The 16673-nt window shown below is 41.7% G+C and overlaps 1 protein-coding gene across 1 annotated transcript in view; it reads left to right on the top strand.

The window, feature by feature from the left end:
* LOC119975536 (complement C4-like) overlaps positions 1–16673 on the top strand; it is a 166382-nt gene that overhangs the window by 60533 nt on the left and 89176 nt on the right. Inside the window, exons 20-23 of the mRNA XM_038815328.1 lie at positions 85–224; positions 5080–5292; positions 14055–14106; positions 14938–15021. Coding sequence (XP_038671256.1) covers positions 85–224; positions 5080–5292; positions 14055–14106; positions 14938–15021 — 489 coding nt within the window. The remainder of the gene's footprint in view (positions 1–84; positions 225–5079; positions 5293–14054; positions 14107–14937; positions 15022–16673) is intronic.

The raw sequence follows: 16673 nt of genomic DNA, 5'->3' as shown, positions 1-16673 counted from the left end.
ATGTTGTAACTCTTCAAAAAGTGTTTCATAACTCTGATGTTATATGATCCGTTACTAAAATGCGTATGTTATTTTTACACGAAGGGTTCTGTGTTGCGGAGCCGATAAAGATGAAAGTTTTCAAGCCGTTTTTTTTATATTTGCGATTGCCATATTCAGTCAAAAGAAACGAACAACTGGAAGTTAGAGTAATCTTGTACAATTACCACCATGGAAATCTAACGGTAAGATCTGGAGTGTACTGAAGTGCGAGCATGAATGGTCAATTTCAACATAGAAACAGATAAGGGATGAATGAAATAATTGGTTTCCAAAACCAACTTACCCAATACCATCATTTGTTTTCAGTCAAAGCACGTGTATGAACAACAATCCCTTGTCCTGTTTCAGACCACATAAATGTGCACGAAATCCGGATGTTTTCCCCCATAGATACACAGACGTTGACACCACAGAAGGAGGCCATTTGCCCCATCGTGTCCACGCATGTCAACAAAGATCTGCAATAACAGTGCCATTTTCCAATTCTTAGTCAATAGCCTTGAATGCCAGCGCACGTGAATATCTAAAGACTTCTTAAATGGTACAACAGTTGGGCGGCATGGTGATGCAGTGGTAAGCTCTGTTGCTTCACGTCGCCGATCCTGGCCCCGGCTCACAGTCTGTGTGGAGTTTGCACATTCTCCCCGTGTCTGCGTGGGTTTCACCCCCACAACGCAAAGGTATGCAGCTAGGCCATGTTAAATTGCCCCATAATTGGAAAGAAAATGGTACAAGTTTCTGATTCAACCGCTGTTTCGGGTAGTAAGTTTCAGATTCCCATCACTCTCTTGGTGAAAATGTTTCCCCTCAATTCCCCTCTTTGCCTTATACTTCTTAACTTAAATCTGCACCCCTGGAAATAATGGATAAAAAAGTACCTTCCCATCCACCCGAGATATGCCTTTCATAATCTTATACACCTCCATCGGGTTTCCTCTCAACCTTCTCCAGCGAAAACAGCCCCAGCCCATCCAATCTTTCCTCACAGCTCACGCCCTCCTGCCCAGAAAGCATCCTGCTAAATCTCCTCAGTCCCCTCTTCAGTACATTCAAGCCCTTCCTATAATATGGTGACTCGAACTGGTCTGTTGATTGCAAGTACAATATATGAAACGAATAATAAATAGATCATCATATGATTTCCCATGCAATCCCTAATAATTATATATTCATCAAGGTCCATTCCCATTATAATGCTTCAGAGCCGCAATTCAAATGAAATATAATGTTAAAGAAAACAAAATCACATGTTTAGTTGGAGATATTGGTTGTGTTTTGTGTGTGGCAATTTGTTCAGTAGACTGCGGGCGGTCTTCTCCACAGTGGACGGAGCTTGGCACGAAATATTACTTTTACTGCTGAGCCCAAAACAACAGATAAATAATTCGCTGTTTTTTTTAGCTCAATTGTAAAATATGCGAAAACCGGGCAGTGTGACAAACTCGTGTCTGATCCATTACCCACATCCTTCCGCTTGACATTTTGTGGCCTAGTTTGCGTTTTTTTCGAAAGTGAATTGGGAAAGTATATGTAAATTAATATCAATCTTATTTCATTCTTTTCCACTTAAAAATTGTATTTGGACAACGGAACGTTCAAATTTGGATCACAATACAGTGACATTATATGGTTGATTAGTCTGTTGGACTTCTTAAACTTTCTCCGGAAAAAAATCTCTTTGTGTCATGCCCTTCACCACCTCAGAACATCTCAAAGTGCATTGACAACTTTTGCAAGCAGTTTTGAAGTATGGCCATTGGCTGTAATATACAAAACAGTAAATTATGCTCTGAAAAGCCCGCATTGAACAAAGTAACAATCCAAATGCAAGTTCGGCAATTTTGATTGAGGGACAGATTTTGGCGAGATTACCAGGGAAAACTCTCCTCCCTTTTTTCCAAAAGTGCCACGGGGTCTTTAATGTTCAAGAGCCCAACACACGTTGATTTCTCATGCCAAAGTACAGCACGCCCCAGCACCATGTATCAGTTCAGTTTTATTTTTACGATAAAGCCTTTGCAATAGATTTTGGATCCACAACCTCGTTGACGGCTCAGTCTGGGCTACAATACTAGGTTAGTCAGAATGAAAACAAATAGTATGGGATCCACCAACTGTTGAACCTAATATTCCTTATCGTACGTTTTAATGTGAAGTTGCAGATTTTACCATAGAATGCCAACAGTGCAGAAGGATTCGCCCCATCACGCCTGCACCACCCCTCTGAAAGAACACCTTATCTAGGCCCATTCCCATGCCCTATACTTGTAAACACACCTAACCTGCACAGTTTTGCGACTGTGGGAGGAAACCCATGCAGATATGGGGAAAACGGGCAAACACCACACGATGTCACCCAAGGCCAGAATCGAACTCGTGTCCATGGCAATGTGAGGTAGCAGTGCTAAGTACTCTGCCACCGTGCGCCCCATTTCAGCCTTGAGAGTTTGCAACTAACACATAGCTTGGAAGTTAGACGAGGCGGTGCTTATTGGTTATATTGAGCTGTTAGCATCATGTGGGAACAGATAAACGAAAAAGGAAAGAATTCGTGAGGAAACAATCTGTGGCCACAATTTAACTTGTTAGAACCGCGACTGAAGCAATCAAACCAAAATGAACATAATCCAAAGACATATTCACCGGCGAACTATGCGTCAACCGAAATGATCAATTTCACTTTAAATAAATGGTACAAGAAAAGCATCCCTCACAAAATGCCTCAAACCGCCCTTCGCCACATACAGCCTTGACAACCTGAACCATCGCTACAAATTCCAAGACATCGCTCTTTCAGGAAGATTATTTGTTCCTTTATACACATTGAGCAGTGCAGGAATCCTAACCAACAACAGTTGTCACGGGTTTGAATATCAAATGTACGACATACTTTGTGAATGCTTTATCGCTGGGCTGATGACATCCCTAAAGGGCTTAGCTTTCCAGAATTTGTTTTCAGCCAACCAAACACATAGTCTTGTTCATGGCCTGGCCAATTCTGGTAATTTTTTTAATGGAGCTATTCACAACTCTTACCAGCCTTCGGACTTTTCTTAGTCAACTCGTTTCGTACCTCCAAACGGATAACTAACGTCTTCCTGAGTGACACGTTGGTTTGGGTTAAAGTTAGTTTAAGGCACGATTGGGGTGAGTGGCCTATTCTTGCTTCTACTTCTTATGTGTGTATATGTCCATCTCATCTGGTCGCTCATTTTACTTTCGTTCTTCCCACCAACCTTTTCTAAAATGCCGACAGTGCAGGAGGGGGCAAGTCGGCCCATCTAGTCTGCACTTAGCCCCAGAAAGTGCACCGTACGTAGGTCCATTCCCAGCCCTATCCCCGTAATCCTACCTAATCTGCATATCTTTGGATACAAAGTGGCAATTTTAGCATGACTAGACCACCTAAACTGCACATCTTTGGACTGTAGGAGGCAATTGTTCCTCCCTAAGGAAACCCACGCAGACACAAGGAGAAGTTAGAAACTCCTCACAGTCACCCAAGGCCCGAATTGAATCTGGGTCTCTGATGGTGAGAGGTAGCAGTGCTAACCACTGATACAACATGCCATACCGGAAACTTTCTGAAAGTTTCAAGTTTCTGAAAGTTGTACATGCCTCACTTAATTTATATTTGGCTTCTCTGGTTCAAGCTGTCATCACCATGGAAAACTATGTCACACATGCACTTTCCAGATCTGCTGTCACATCCAGTAAAGCTAACTAACCTTATTTCAGAGACATCTGGATATAAAGCGCAACCTTAATCATAGTGTTCTCCTTTTTACTGATGTGTGAATCTGGACCTTTTGTACTGTTTAAAATTTGTGTTCTAGACTTTTTTCTGCTTTCGATGGACGTTAAATATTTCAGGTGTGATTTTACTGTACCATCCCAAAGACATTTCTTTCTCTCAGAGGTTTCTGACTTTGGCATTCTCTTGTACAAAGGTGATGCAGGCAGAGTCCTTGAATATTCTTAAGGCAGAGGTAGATAGATTCTTGATGCAGAAACGGGTGAAAGGTTATCAAGGGCCGGGGGAGGGGTGCGAAGTTGAAGGTAAAGTCACATCAGCCATGTTCTTATTGAATGGTGGAGCAGGCCCGATTGGGGTGAATGGCCTATTCTTGCTCCTACTTCGTAGGTGTGTATATGTCCATATCATCAGGTGACTAATTTTAGTTTCGTTCTGACTTAATTAATGTCTCAGTGACACTCGGGAGGTTCTACTGCGGGTTTCCCATTTGATTGCTTCTGTTGTTAGCTAGTCATTTTGCTATAATACCTCAGAAGTGAGGGTTTCAAGATCATAACAAGGACTCTTGCAGATGTGCAGATGCGCTCCCAGGTGCGTTATTAAGAGCCTATGGCATTCTAGCGAAGAAGAGCAGAGAGGATGACTTAATTGTCCATCCCTCAAGCAACATCCCGCAAAAATGTCTGTTTGTCCCTGTTGCTTGTGAGAGATGGTTGCACGCAGATGGAATGCTGGTTTTGCAAGTTACCATTGTGTCTGCAACAGTACTTCACTGACTGTTAGACACATTGGGATGAAATGAAGCTGTAAAAGCAGCAACATAAATACAAGACCTATATCTCATTACCTGGTGGTACTGCAGCTCGCTCATATTTCAACATTTGCATTCGGGGTGACGAAGTCAATGCAGTCGTTTGCCAGCAGAACAGAAAAAGTTGCAGATATAAAGAAAGAACCTCTTGAGAAAGTCGGTTAATGATGCACAAGGGGGAGGGTGGGCAGTGTGGACTTTGATGTTGAATAAAACTAACTGTCAGTTTTGCATGAAATGTGAACCCAGTCGTCTTAAATTCGACTTAACTTAAGGAAGTAGCATTGACTCTTAGAATTAGCAGCTTGGAAATATTCTCAGACCTAAAATGAACTGAGCGGTGATTGATTCTCTGTTCTTTTATGTCGATCTAATTTCTGCCACATGTCGCTGTTTGCTTCGTAAAAACCTGAATTGCCATCCATTGTCATCAATTTTAATCACATGTCTCGTTTTATATTATAACCAGGTGAATGTATCTATGAAGGCCACGGATAATCTTTGTAGTCCGGCCACAAAGCAGAAACATGAAAGAACTGTGACTGTTCGAAAAAACTCCGCCTATCCCTTATACTTCTCTGTTGTCCCACTTGCCATTGGCAATATTCCAATTACTGTGATTGCATACAGCATCGGTGATATGGTAATAACTGATGCCGTTACCAGGAAACTGAATGTACTGGTGAGTGAAAATGATTCAGCACATTCTTTTGTCTTTTCTGCAGCATATATATGTTTGAAGTAGATTTTTATTATTTATATGATCTATTAATAACCCCCCCCCCCCCCCTCCAACACACACATAAATTACGTAAGGTTCTAGAGACTTAACCGTATGGTAAGAAAGAACACGTTAAACGATGTATTGATAAGGTTTATTAAACATTCACAAGGCAACAAGTCAGAAAGACAAAAAGCACAGTTTCAATTATCATAAATAAGCATTGATTAACAGTAAGAGGAGAAAGCTTGACTTTAGTAGTTGAGCAGGCTGATCAGCACCCTTCCCAGACCACCTCGTGAGATGACATAATCGAAAACAGTTCTCAGCACTACTCCATAATCATCACTCTTTCCACATCTCTACCCACATCTTTCTCTTTATTTCTCCATTCACATCTCTCTCTGCCATGCTCTGTCTCTGCCTCTGTTTGTCCTGACCCAAAACCGCACTTGAGACCCATCTATACCATAAAATATTGATAGCCCCCTCAGTCAATTATTGGTAAAATAGCCAATTGATCGGAAATGTTTCAAAAACGAAAAGATAATTAGCCCAATGGTTTCTAGATAATTGCATATGTTGCCTCAGCTTTAACACAATGATTATTCGCAAGCTATATCTATTTTCTTTATGCAGGCTTGGGTGTCGAGCAATAATCGGTCAATATAGCATCCTGTAATCTGGACTTGATATTCCTTATATAAGAACATAAGAACATAAGAACTAGGAGCAGGAGTAGGCCATCTGCCCCCTCGAGCCTGCTCCGCCATTCAATTAGATCATGGCTGATCTTTTGTGGACTCAGCTCCACTTTCCGGCCCGAACACCATAACCCTTAATCCCTTTATTCTTCAAAAAACTATCTATCTTTACCTTAAAAACATGTAATGAAGGAGCCTCAACTGCTTCACTGGGCAAGGAACTCCATAGATTCACAACCCTTTGGGTGAAGAAGTTCCTCCTAAACTCAGTCCTAAATCTACTTCCCCTTATTTTGAGGCTATGTCCCCTAGTTCTGCTGTCACCCGCCAGTGGAAACAACCTGCCCGCATCTATCCTATCTATTCCCTTCATAATTTTAAATGTTTCTATAAGATCCCCCCTCATCCTTCTAAATTCCAACGAGTACAGTCCCAGTCTACTCAACCTCTCCTCATAATCCAACCCCTTCAGATCTGGGATTAACCTAGTGAATCTCCTCTGCACACCCTCCAGCGCCAGTACGTCCTTTCTCAAGTAAGGAGACCAAAACTGAACACAATACTCCAGGTGTGGCCGCACTAACACCTTATACAATTGCAACATAACCTCCCTAGTCTTAAACTCCATCCCTCTAGCAATGAAGGACAAAATTCCATTTGCCTTCTTAATCACCTGTTACACTTGTAAACCAACCTTCTGTGACTCATGCACTAGCACACCCAAGTCTCTCTGAACAGCGGCATGCTTTAATATTTTATCGTTTAAATAATAATCCCGTTTGCTGTTATTCCTACCAAAATGGATAACTTCACATTTGTCAACATTGTATTCCATCTGCCAGACCCTAGCCCATTCGCTTAACCTATCCAAATCCCTCTGCAGACTTCCAGTATCCTCTGCACTTTTCGCTTTACCACTCATCTTAGTGTCATCCGCAAACTTGGACACATTGCACTTGGTCCCCAACTCCAAATCATCTATGTAAATTGTGAACAATTGTGGGCCCAACACGGATCCCTGAGGGACACCACTAGCTACTGATTGCCAACCAGAGAAACACCCATTTATCCCAACTCTTTGCTTTCTATTATTTAACCAATCCTCTATCCATGCTACTACTTTACCCTTAATGCCATGCATCTTTATCTTATGCAGAAACTCTTTATCTTATGCAGCATAAGGGCCTATTCAATCCTGCTCCGAGTCATGACTAAAATTTATGCTTTCTCTTGATTCTATGGCTAGAAAACTGCACGTTATTATTTCACTCACGGTATTAATAATAAGTGTTAATACATAAAATGCTTGAGATTACAATGTCATAAATATTTGTCTTCCAAAATATAGTTCCAACCTTTCTAACATTTCTATTAATGAATTAATTATTCTATATTTGTCTACTTAACTAATCTGCTAGTTTCCAATAACTGGCTTCCATCAATTTTAGCAGAATATGTTTAAGGACATATTAATTCAAACTACAAAATTATAGTCAAATCAAAAATGATTTTTGAAAGTATCATCAGTCCTCAGGTTGAGAGTGAAATGCATATTGGCAATATATATTGATCCCTGCTATTCGTTTTACTTCATGGGGTTCTCACAGGTATCAGAAATTCCTTCCAGCCCAAACCAACAGTACACATCTGCAGTCACCTGGTGACGAAAGTTCTAGTCATCATTTGTATGAACACAAAGATGATGGAAATAGTTCTTAACCTGGGACTTTCTCTTGCATTGACAACTGTTTTGTTTTTACAACTAGCAGTCCTGTCAGAATAGTTACATGAAAATCCAGTAAAATTACCAATATTGGTCCAGTCAGATTGTGCTTTGGCAGGTGGCATTGGTTGCAGGACTCCATCCCAGTTCGTTGCATCTTGATCTTGACGAAAATTTCTGGAATATGGTCTATATCAGGATGTACCAGTATATACGTCGCAGTACAGTGGTTAATACTGTTGCCTCACAGCACCAGGGACCTGAGTTTCAATTCCGGCCTTGGATGACTGTATGGAGTTTACACTTTCCCCCCATATCTGTCTGGGTTTCTTCCGGGTGCTCCGGTTTCCTCCCACAGTCTAGGGGCGTGCAGATTATGCGGATTGGCCCTTAATGTCCAGGGAAGTGTAATTTAGGTCGGGTTATGGGGATAGGGCGGGGCAGACGGCCTAGGTAGGGGCTCTGTCGGCGATGGATTGTATGGTACTTTCTGTCGCAAAATGAAGTGTAGTATTTATTATTTCACAAAATGTCAAGATTATTCCTAATTTGAAGTTTTTACACACCAGTATTCATGTCTTAACTGCCAAATCAAACGAAATTAATTGAAAAGATCCTCCAGCTCCATCTTTCTTTGAAGCTGTATCCAATTTGTGGAAATTTCTTATTCTGCATCATTCCATCCTAACCTTCATTTCTCCCAATGCAAAATTATTTTTACTTTAACTTTGATTTCCTTGCCAAGTATCGAGTGTATGGAATAATTCTGATTGTTTTGAATACAGTTTATCTATGGAGAAGTATCTAAATGATTTAAGGATGTTGTCGCACTCTACTGAGCATACTGACCATTTCGTGCCGCTTGTCAAGTAGTTTCACATGACGGAGACCTGTTTTTCAGTGAATTCGACTAAGTATTTGCTGACTTTTGAACCAGACGATTTTTGAAGTGATTTATCTGTTGCTTATTTCACATCTAACACATCTGAACGCTTATGCAGTATCTTAAAATCATGCCAACATATTCTTGACTCTCAGGCGACCATATTAAAACATCCAGACGCTTTTGTACATCGCACCATTTGCAATCCCAATGTTACAAGTAGTTGGCCAAACAATCAAATTCTCTGTAAAACGGAAAGCGATTCCGAGGCAAGAACATCTACGTTTTCCTGGAGGAATCAGTAAATTTAACTAGAACCATCTCCGCTTTCCTTTCGCTAGAATTCACATTAATACCAAATTGTTGTAGTGAACTACACCCAATGTGAATGATTGCAATCGCATCTGATGTTGCACCTTTCCGCAACGTCTATTCCCACATACTATTTTATACATGCAATAGTTACTATGGTATCTCGTTTGTGAGCCCTGGAGAAACTTTACAGTTCAATAAAACCGTCTGAGCACATATTTAAAACAGACATCAAATAGTCATATTTGGTTCCAGTCATTTTCATATATTGCTTGCCCATTCACCACAACGTGGCACTGCTGCCTCACGACGCCAGGGACCCGGCTTCAATTCCAGCCTTAAGTGACGATGTGGAATTTGTACGTTCTCTCCAGGTCTGCATGACTTTCCTCCAAATGCTCCAGTTTGCTCCCACAGTCACAATGATATGCAGATTAGGTGGATTGGCCATGCTAAATTGCGCCTTAATGTCGAAAGGCTAGTTGTGGATGGGGAGGGGGAGTGAGAATAACTGGGATGCTCCTTCACAGGGTCGGTGCAGACTGCACGGGTTGAGCAGCCCATTCTGCGTTGTTGGGATCCATGATTTGGATGACTTTCATCGTGTGCTGGGATTCTCTCGTTTTTTTCTCCAAAAGAAATGTTTTGCGCAAACACTTTTTGAAGTGGGTTTACATATTTTATTGGCGTTGCTCAACTGAAAAAAACATTAAATATCTTCCCGCATTCGTTACATCGAACTTCATCTATCGGTACCTGCAAAAATATTCCAAAAATCCATTGTGATTCTGGTCAGGAACCCAATGAGTTAACACATGTATCATCACATCTGTCCAAAACGTCCTGCTACCTAACGTGTCAGAATTTACAAATAAGTGTGCAAAAACCGTGTGGAGGTTTTTTTTAAATCAACTGTCCGCTGAAGGGGTTAACTTTCTGCCGAAACTAAAGGGGAAGAGCTAAATAGAACCTCTCCCAGTCTAACTTCGACATGTTTTGTTCCTAGCGAACTAAGCACAAACAATAAACTCTGACCAGGCATTAACAGCAAAATTGAAACCATTAACTCATTGTCTACGTTTTAACTTTAACTTTAATTTTAACTCGCTCTATAATAACCTTTAAATCATCATATTCTAACTCTGCATGGCCCTGTCTAAAATCGCTTCTCCACAACTAAGGGATCATCCACATCATCAATCTTTCCCAGATCCTTGACACAAGTCTATAATTTAGAACGAGATTAAGGTGCTGATCTTTCTTCCGGCCTTATCGTCTGTCCATCAGGCTTCTTATCTGTGCTCTTGCTGATTAATGCAATACGATTTCTGCCTGATTTAGTCGGTGGCGGCGGTCAGGCTGAGCGCATCGCACACAAACTTTAGGGTCTGATGAAAAACCTGGGACTGGATGCTGTGGAATGGAATTTGCATGACTCATAGCAGTCTTTCAATTAATCCGTCCCTCCAACTCTTCTTCTAACACATATTTTGGATCCAGAATGGGAATGGCACATCTCTGCTCTCACTTCCTTCGTGCTCCCTAAAAGGGGCCTGAGAGTCACGCCATTCCAGATTAAGACACGCAACCTCAGCTTGTGAAAGTATCCGTTTATGCCCACCCGCTTTCGCAACTGTCTCAGTAGTACTGACAATGCTATGACATTGCTGTTGTAACAATATCACCTCTCTTGTTCTGGGAGGGTGGGGGGGGGGGGGGGGGGGGCTGGTTAGAACGGTCAACTACATGCTTTGAACCTAGTTGTTTTCCTTGTTTCAATTCTTGTTCCAAAGAATCTCTGTTCTTTGTTTTGGAGAATAACATCACTTGAGAGAACACAAGGATATGCGTCAGACTCTGAAATATCATGCATTTTGTCGGCTTCCATACCTTAATGCCAACGTTGCATTGAGTAAAATCAATGACTTCCTGGAATCGAACATCGTCTGTTTAAAATCAGCATTCAGAACGAAGTAACTCAAACTCCTTTCCAGATAAATAATCTAGTTGAACTTGGTACTGAGGCGATATGTTTCATCGTAATGCCTGTTATTGTTAATTAGATGTTTTCACTAAAGTGCCCAATCTTAGTCACAACTCTGTCGCCGGTTGCCACTTAAACTGTTTTTTAAAATCTGAAACTGATTTATTTACCTTATCTGATTTACTTCTAAAAAGTAATAATTCTGGGGTTCACTTGTTTGCAATAACCTCCCAACTGTACATCCCATCAGATTCTAGCGACTGAACCATGTGGCAAGAAATAATACTTCAAATGATCAATTCAGAAAGTTCAACCCTTAAAAAGTCATGATGTGGAGATGCCGGCGTTGGACTGAGGTGGGCACAGTAAGAAGTTTAACAACACCAGGTTAAAGTCTAACAGGTTTATTTGGAATAATTAGCTTTCGGCGCTCAGCTCCTTCCTCGGGTGAGTGAAAGAGCTGTGCTCCGAAAGCTAGTGACTCCAAAGAAACCTGTTGGAAATTAACCTGGTGTTGTGAGCCTTCTTACGGTGCCCATTAAAAAGGTAACAAGTCATAAATATAAAAAGAAAAGTTTCATGAACAACAGTCAGCAGAGAAAGCTTAACTTAAACAATTGATCAGGGTTCTCAGACCAAGTCGTGAAGTGTTCCGAGATCGAAAACAGCTTTCAGCACATCACTCTCTTCCCATCTCTCTACCCACATTTTCATCTTTACATCCCTCTTCACATATCCCTGTCGTTCTGTCTCTGAGAGTCCTCATTAAAAATAGCTTCTCGGGGCTCCTGTTTTAAACCCTAAAATATTGGAGCTCCAACTTAGCCAATTGTTGGAAAAATAGCCAATTGGTCTATAACTTGTCAATAGTGAAATAAGAATTAACCCAGTAGTTTTTATCTAATTATGCATGTTGTCTCAGTTTTAAGACAATGCTATCTGTCAAGCTGTATCTCTGATCTTAAAGTGCAATGATTGATCAACATGCCTGCCTCATTTGGAGTTGGGGTCCTTTAGACAAGAGCCTACTCAGTCCTTCTCCTAGTCAAGGTTAACATGCATGTTATCTTTCTTCTGTGGCCGAAGAAATACCCATTAATATTTTTCTCATAGCACTTTGAAAGTCCGTATTAATAATCAAGTGCTAATATGCTAAGAATTAAATATTCAGAAACATTTTTGTTCCAACGTTCATTCCCTTCCTTTCGAGCACATCGACTAATGAAATAATTTGCTTCTTAATTGTCTCACAAAGTAGACTGTCTATTTAACTAACCTGACAAGTTCACAATAACACTGGTTTTGCTTTTTTTAATAAAATGGCTCAAACTAATTTCAGCAGAAAATGCTTAAGAACACCTTAATTCAAATTACAAAATGATATTCACACCTAAACCGGCGATTTTGAAATTACCAACACATGTGTCCATTTAAAATTAGGTCTCCTCTATCGAGAGCATAATTCTTACGACATGTATTAATGTTTCATTTTGCTTTTCTCATAACATTTCTTATTGTAAATTGCTGCATTATGTATTCAGTCCTGAGACAACTTTTGGAAGTGTAATATTTCCAAGTTTCTGACGACAAAAAGCTAGATGGAACTGTGAGTGGTGAGGAGGATGTTAAGGGGATTCTTACAGAATTAGATACGTTAGGTAACTTGACACATACATGGCATATACCACGTGGATATGTGTGAAGTTATCCATTTCGGTAGGAGAAACAGAACGGCAGAGTACTATTTAAAAGATGATAGATTGCGAAATGTTGATATTAAAAGGGGGCTGGGTGCCCTTCAGTACCCGCAATTGAAAGCAAACATGCAGGTGCAGCAAGAAGTAAAGAAGGCGAGTGGTATATCTGCCTTCAATGTAAGAGGGCTTGAGTTCAAGGTGCAGTTGGACTGGACAGTGGAGGGACCACATGTGGAGTATCGTTTTCACTTTTGCGCTCCTTGCAAAGGTAATATATGCTTGACATAGCGGGACTACAGCGAACCTTTACCAGACCGATTCTTGGACTGGCAGGATTGCCGTCTTCGGGATTTGAATCGACTGGACTTATATTCACTGGAGTTTTGAAGAACGAGAGCAAGTCTCATTGAAACCTGAAAAATTCTGGCAGTGCTGGACAGTTATGATACAGGAAGGATGTTGACGCTGGTTGACGGGGGGGGGGGGGGGCAGCGGGGATGTCCAGAGAAAGAGTTCAATGTCTCAGGTTAGGGGATGGCCATTTATGATTCAGGTGAGGAGAAGTATATTCAGTCACAGGATGGTGAACGTGTGGAATTCTCTAGCACTCAAAGCTGCGGTAGCAAAGTCACTGGATGTATTTAAGAAATAAATATATAGATTTCTGGACACTTAATATGTCAAGGGATAAGGGGAGAGCGTGTGGTGTTGCGATAAAGGATCGACCATGATCGATTGAATGTCAAAGTAGGCTCGGTAGGCCAAATTGCCTCTCCTGCTCTTCCTTAAATTCAATTTCGATGTTGTTTGCTACTAATATAAAATAGTTCCAGGACCCAGCAAGCAGATCGCACCGTGGCTTGAGGTTCTTGAAACCTTTACCCTACGTTTTGGTCAATCAGATATGGCAGGCGGCCCAATACTGGCTTTCTAGCCTGCTAAAATGTACTCTGCATTGACATAAATGGACAGCAATGGAGGCCGTTTCGGAGCATCTAGAAGCACATCGCATGTAGGTCGGCGGATCCCTTCACTCAAGGACTTCAGTGAATCACGCAATAGCCTCATGGTCATCATTAGATTTATAATTCCAGATTTTTCTTGAATTTAGATTTCAACATCTGCCGTGGCAGGATTTGAAGCCTTGTCGCTGGATTATTAGTCCAGTCCAGTGACAGTATCACGAGGCCCACAATTAAAACTCACCAAGGATTATTACAAAAAGAAGCATTGACATGAAAAAAATTAGCATCCAGTTTTCAGCGGTCTTTGGCATCAAAGGCGACTGTACTACTTTTTATGTATTTTCCTGTATGTCTAACCTGTTTTTTCTGTGCCATAATGCTTCTCCTTATTTACTGCTCCGTGAATAGTTTCATTTTCACATTACAGTTGAGCATCTCCTCATTTTTTGATATAGGGAGAAGGGGTCCTGAAGACTGAAGATAGAAGCATTTCCATTGACCCACTTGGCAAGTATCGTGTTGATTTTAGAACCTATTTTAATATAAGTATTAGCGTAAATAAATACTCACAGAGAGTGGCCTTGATTGGCTTCATGATAATATTTGAGTTTAATAATCTGACAGACAGGAAACAGATCTTTAAAAATATTACAGGCTGGATCCTGCGGCTATGTCCGCAGAATCCGTCTTGCCTTATGACCAGAAAGTCAGCGCCACCCTCGCACCATTTTTCCATCCAGTGAAGGACTTGCAGCCAAGTAGCTAAAAGGCCCCAGCTTTACCTGCAGATATGGCTGGAGAATGGCCCATTCACTGGCCATGCATGGGCACGGAGGCAGCTGCGCGGTGCAACATGGTGCCGGCCGAGCACGGACCCGGGCTGTCATAAACTTCCCCCAGGTAATCAGGCTCGCCATCCCGGGTCCATCCCCACCCCAGTCCCCCAGTCCCCAATGCTAGTGGAATGACTTCCCCCCACCCCCGGACTGTGGCGACGCTGGACTCAGTCTGTAGCCACCATGTGAAGTCCCCGAACTGTGTGAGCACAGGCGACCAATACCATGGAGAAGTCGGCCCACTGGGGATGGAGCATGGGGGGAGGGCTCAGGTGACTTCCTGAAGCAGTCCGGACTGCATGCAGTGTAATCCACGAGCACGCCGATTTTGAGGCGGCGTAGTATCACAAAAATGGCATTGCCCCCGATTTTGGCGTAAAGATGTATTCTCCGGCCGATTGTCGAACGCGATTTCGCCGGTGGCAGTCAGAGAATCCAGCCCGACATCTGTAACAAGAAACACTTTTACCTGCTTCATGAAGTTTTATATTTGTCTTATTAGTGAAGCGATCATATCAAATACTTGGAGACGTTCCTTCCAACATGGTTCCAGACACCAAGTCCTACCTTTATGTTCGTGCAAGAGGTAATTAACACTTTGTTGTTAAAGGAGCAACTCCAATATTAGATATCATTCAGGGGATTTTTATCAATGAAACTTGACTAATTTTTCCGAAAACTTTAATTTGTCGTTTCAATTTTCTATAAGATAGAAATTAGTATAGTTGCTGTTACATTCCAAGTAATATATTAATACTTCGTCGATCACCAGAACTTATCGATTTATTTTATTATTATTAATTGTCAATGTTATATGCTACAGAGGTTCCCTCTCTGTCCAATTAAAGCGTAGGGCTCTTGTGGCGGATACATTTTTGTGCTATGTGCAAAAGAGCGATGAAACATTTAGAATGGATCTGTAGCACCTCCGCACATTTATACATAATGTATGGCTCTTAATCCTCTTTTTCTAATATAAATGAAGTGTACCTAATTCATTTTTTTCCAATTAAGGGACAAATTAGCGTGGGCAACCAACCTACCCTGCACATCTTTTGGGTTGTGGGGGCGAAACACATGCAAACACGTGATAATTTGCCAACTCCACACAGACAGTGACCCAGAGCCGTGAGGCACATCTCTCTCAATTCCGAATCATTTTATCAGTTTATGATTTTCCGTTCATGTTAATAGCTTACTGTACGAAAATAGGCTCGAGGATAAGGGATTTCAAAGTGAAATACAACTCATTTTACTCTGATGAATATATTGACTCAGCATTGAGATCAGGCTGTCCATGGCATTAAGGTAGCATTTAACTGCATGTGGCATTATAGAGCAATTATAATCAACAAGAATGAGGAGAAGAAAGTTTCCATTGTTTGTTGCCCTGTGAGAAAGGAATCTCCAATTTCCTCTGCAAAGCAAAAGAGGAAGACATGATTCTGGTAGAATGCTATTTGCGGTTGGCAATGCTGGTGGTCAATAGAAAACATGTTTACGAGTCTACCTATGTCCGTCCGCGTTGTGGTTATAGGACTTCAATCAAATTGGGTCCAAGACTGCGGGTTTCCTTAGGGTAAAACTAGACCAAAATATCTCCAGTTGCTTCATCATCAATGACCTTCTCTCGATCATAAAGTGAGGAGTGGTGTGTTTGTTGATGAACTGAGTCTTCAATACACTTCACAAATACAGTGAGAATCCGTGTTTACACGATTAAGACATGGACAATGTTCAGATGACGGGAATGTGCTGAGCGCTCGTACATCAGGTGGGTCTTTCGGCCTTATTTAGCCCGGGAGATCGGACTCATTCGTTCCCCTCACCAACAGATACAACAGAGGAAAGTCATGCGAGAGAGGCCGCAGGGAAGTCAGAAACTATGAAAAAGGGTCAGGAGCTGCGAGTAAGCGGGTAAGCGGACCCATGAAGCGTGAAGTACCCAGCCACACCCGAGAGAGGGAGGCCAGCGATCAGGGCAGCGGACTCGCCCCTACCACCCTCCACCCCCCACCCCCCTCCGCCAACCAGGAATTCGATGGATGTTTCTAATTGAGGAACTAACGACGATGAAGGACAAGATTAAACAGGAGATACAACCAGCAGTCAATCTGTGGCAGCGGAGGCGCTGGCCACCATGCAGATGTTGTTCAAAAACATGGGAAGCAGACTGTGAGCCCAACAGGAAACTATGCAGGACCTCGCAATGGTACTGATGGATCAGAGCGACCGAAC

Source organism: Scyliorhinus canicula, chromosome 13 (assembly GCF_902713615.1).
Source record: "Scyliorhinus canicula chromosome 13, sScyCan1.1, whole genome shotgun sequence".
NCBI classification, from domain to species: domain Eukaryota; kingdom Metazoa; phylum Chordata; class Chondrichthyes; order Carcharhiniformes; family Scyliorhinidae; genus Scyliorhinus; species Scyliorhinus canicula.
This window is presented reverse-complemented; position numbering and strand designations above follow the sequence as displayed.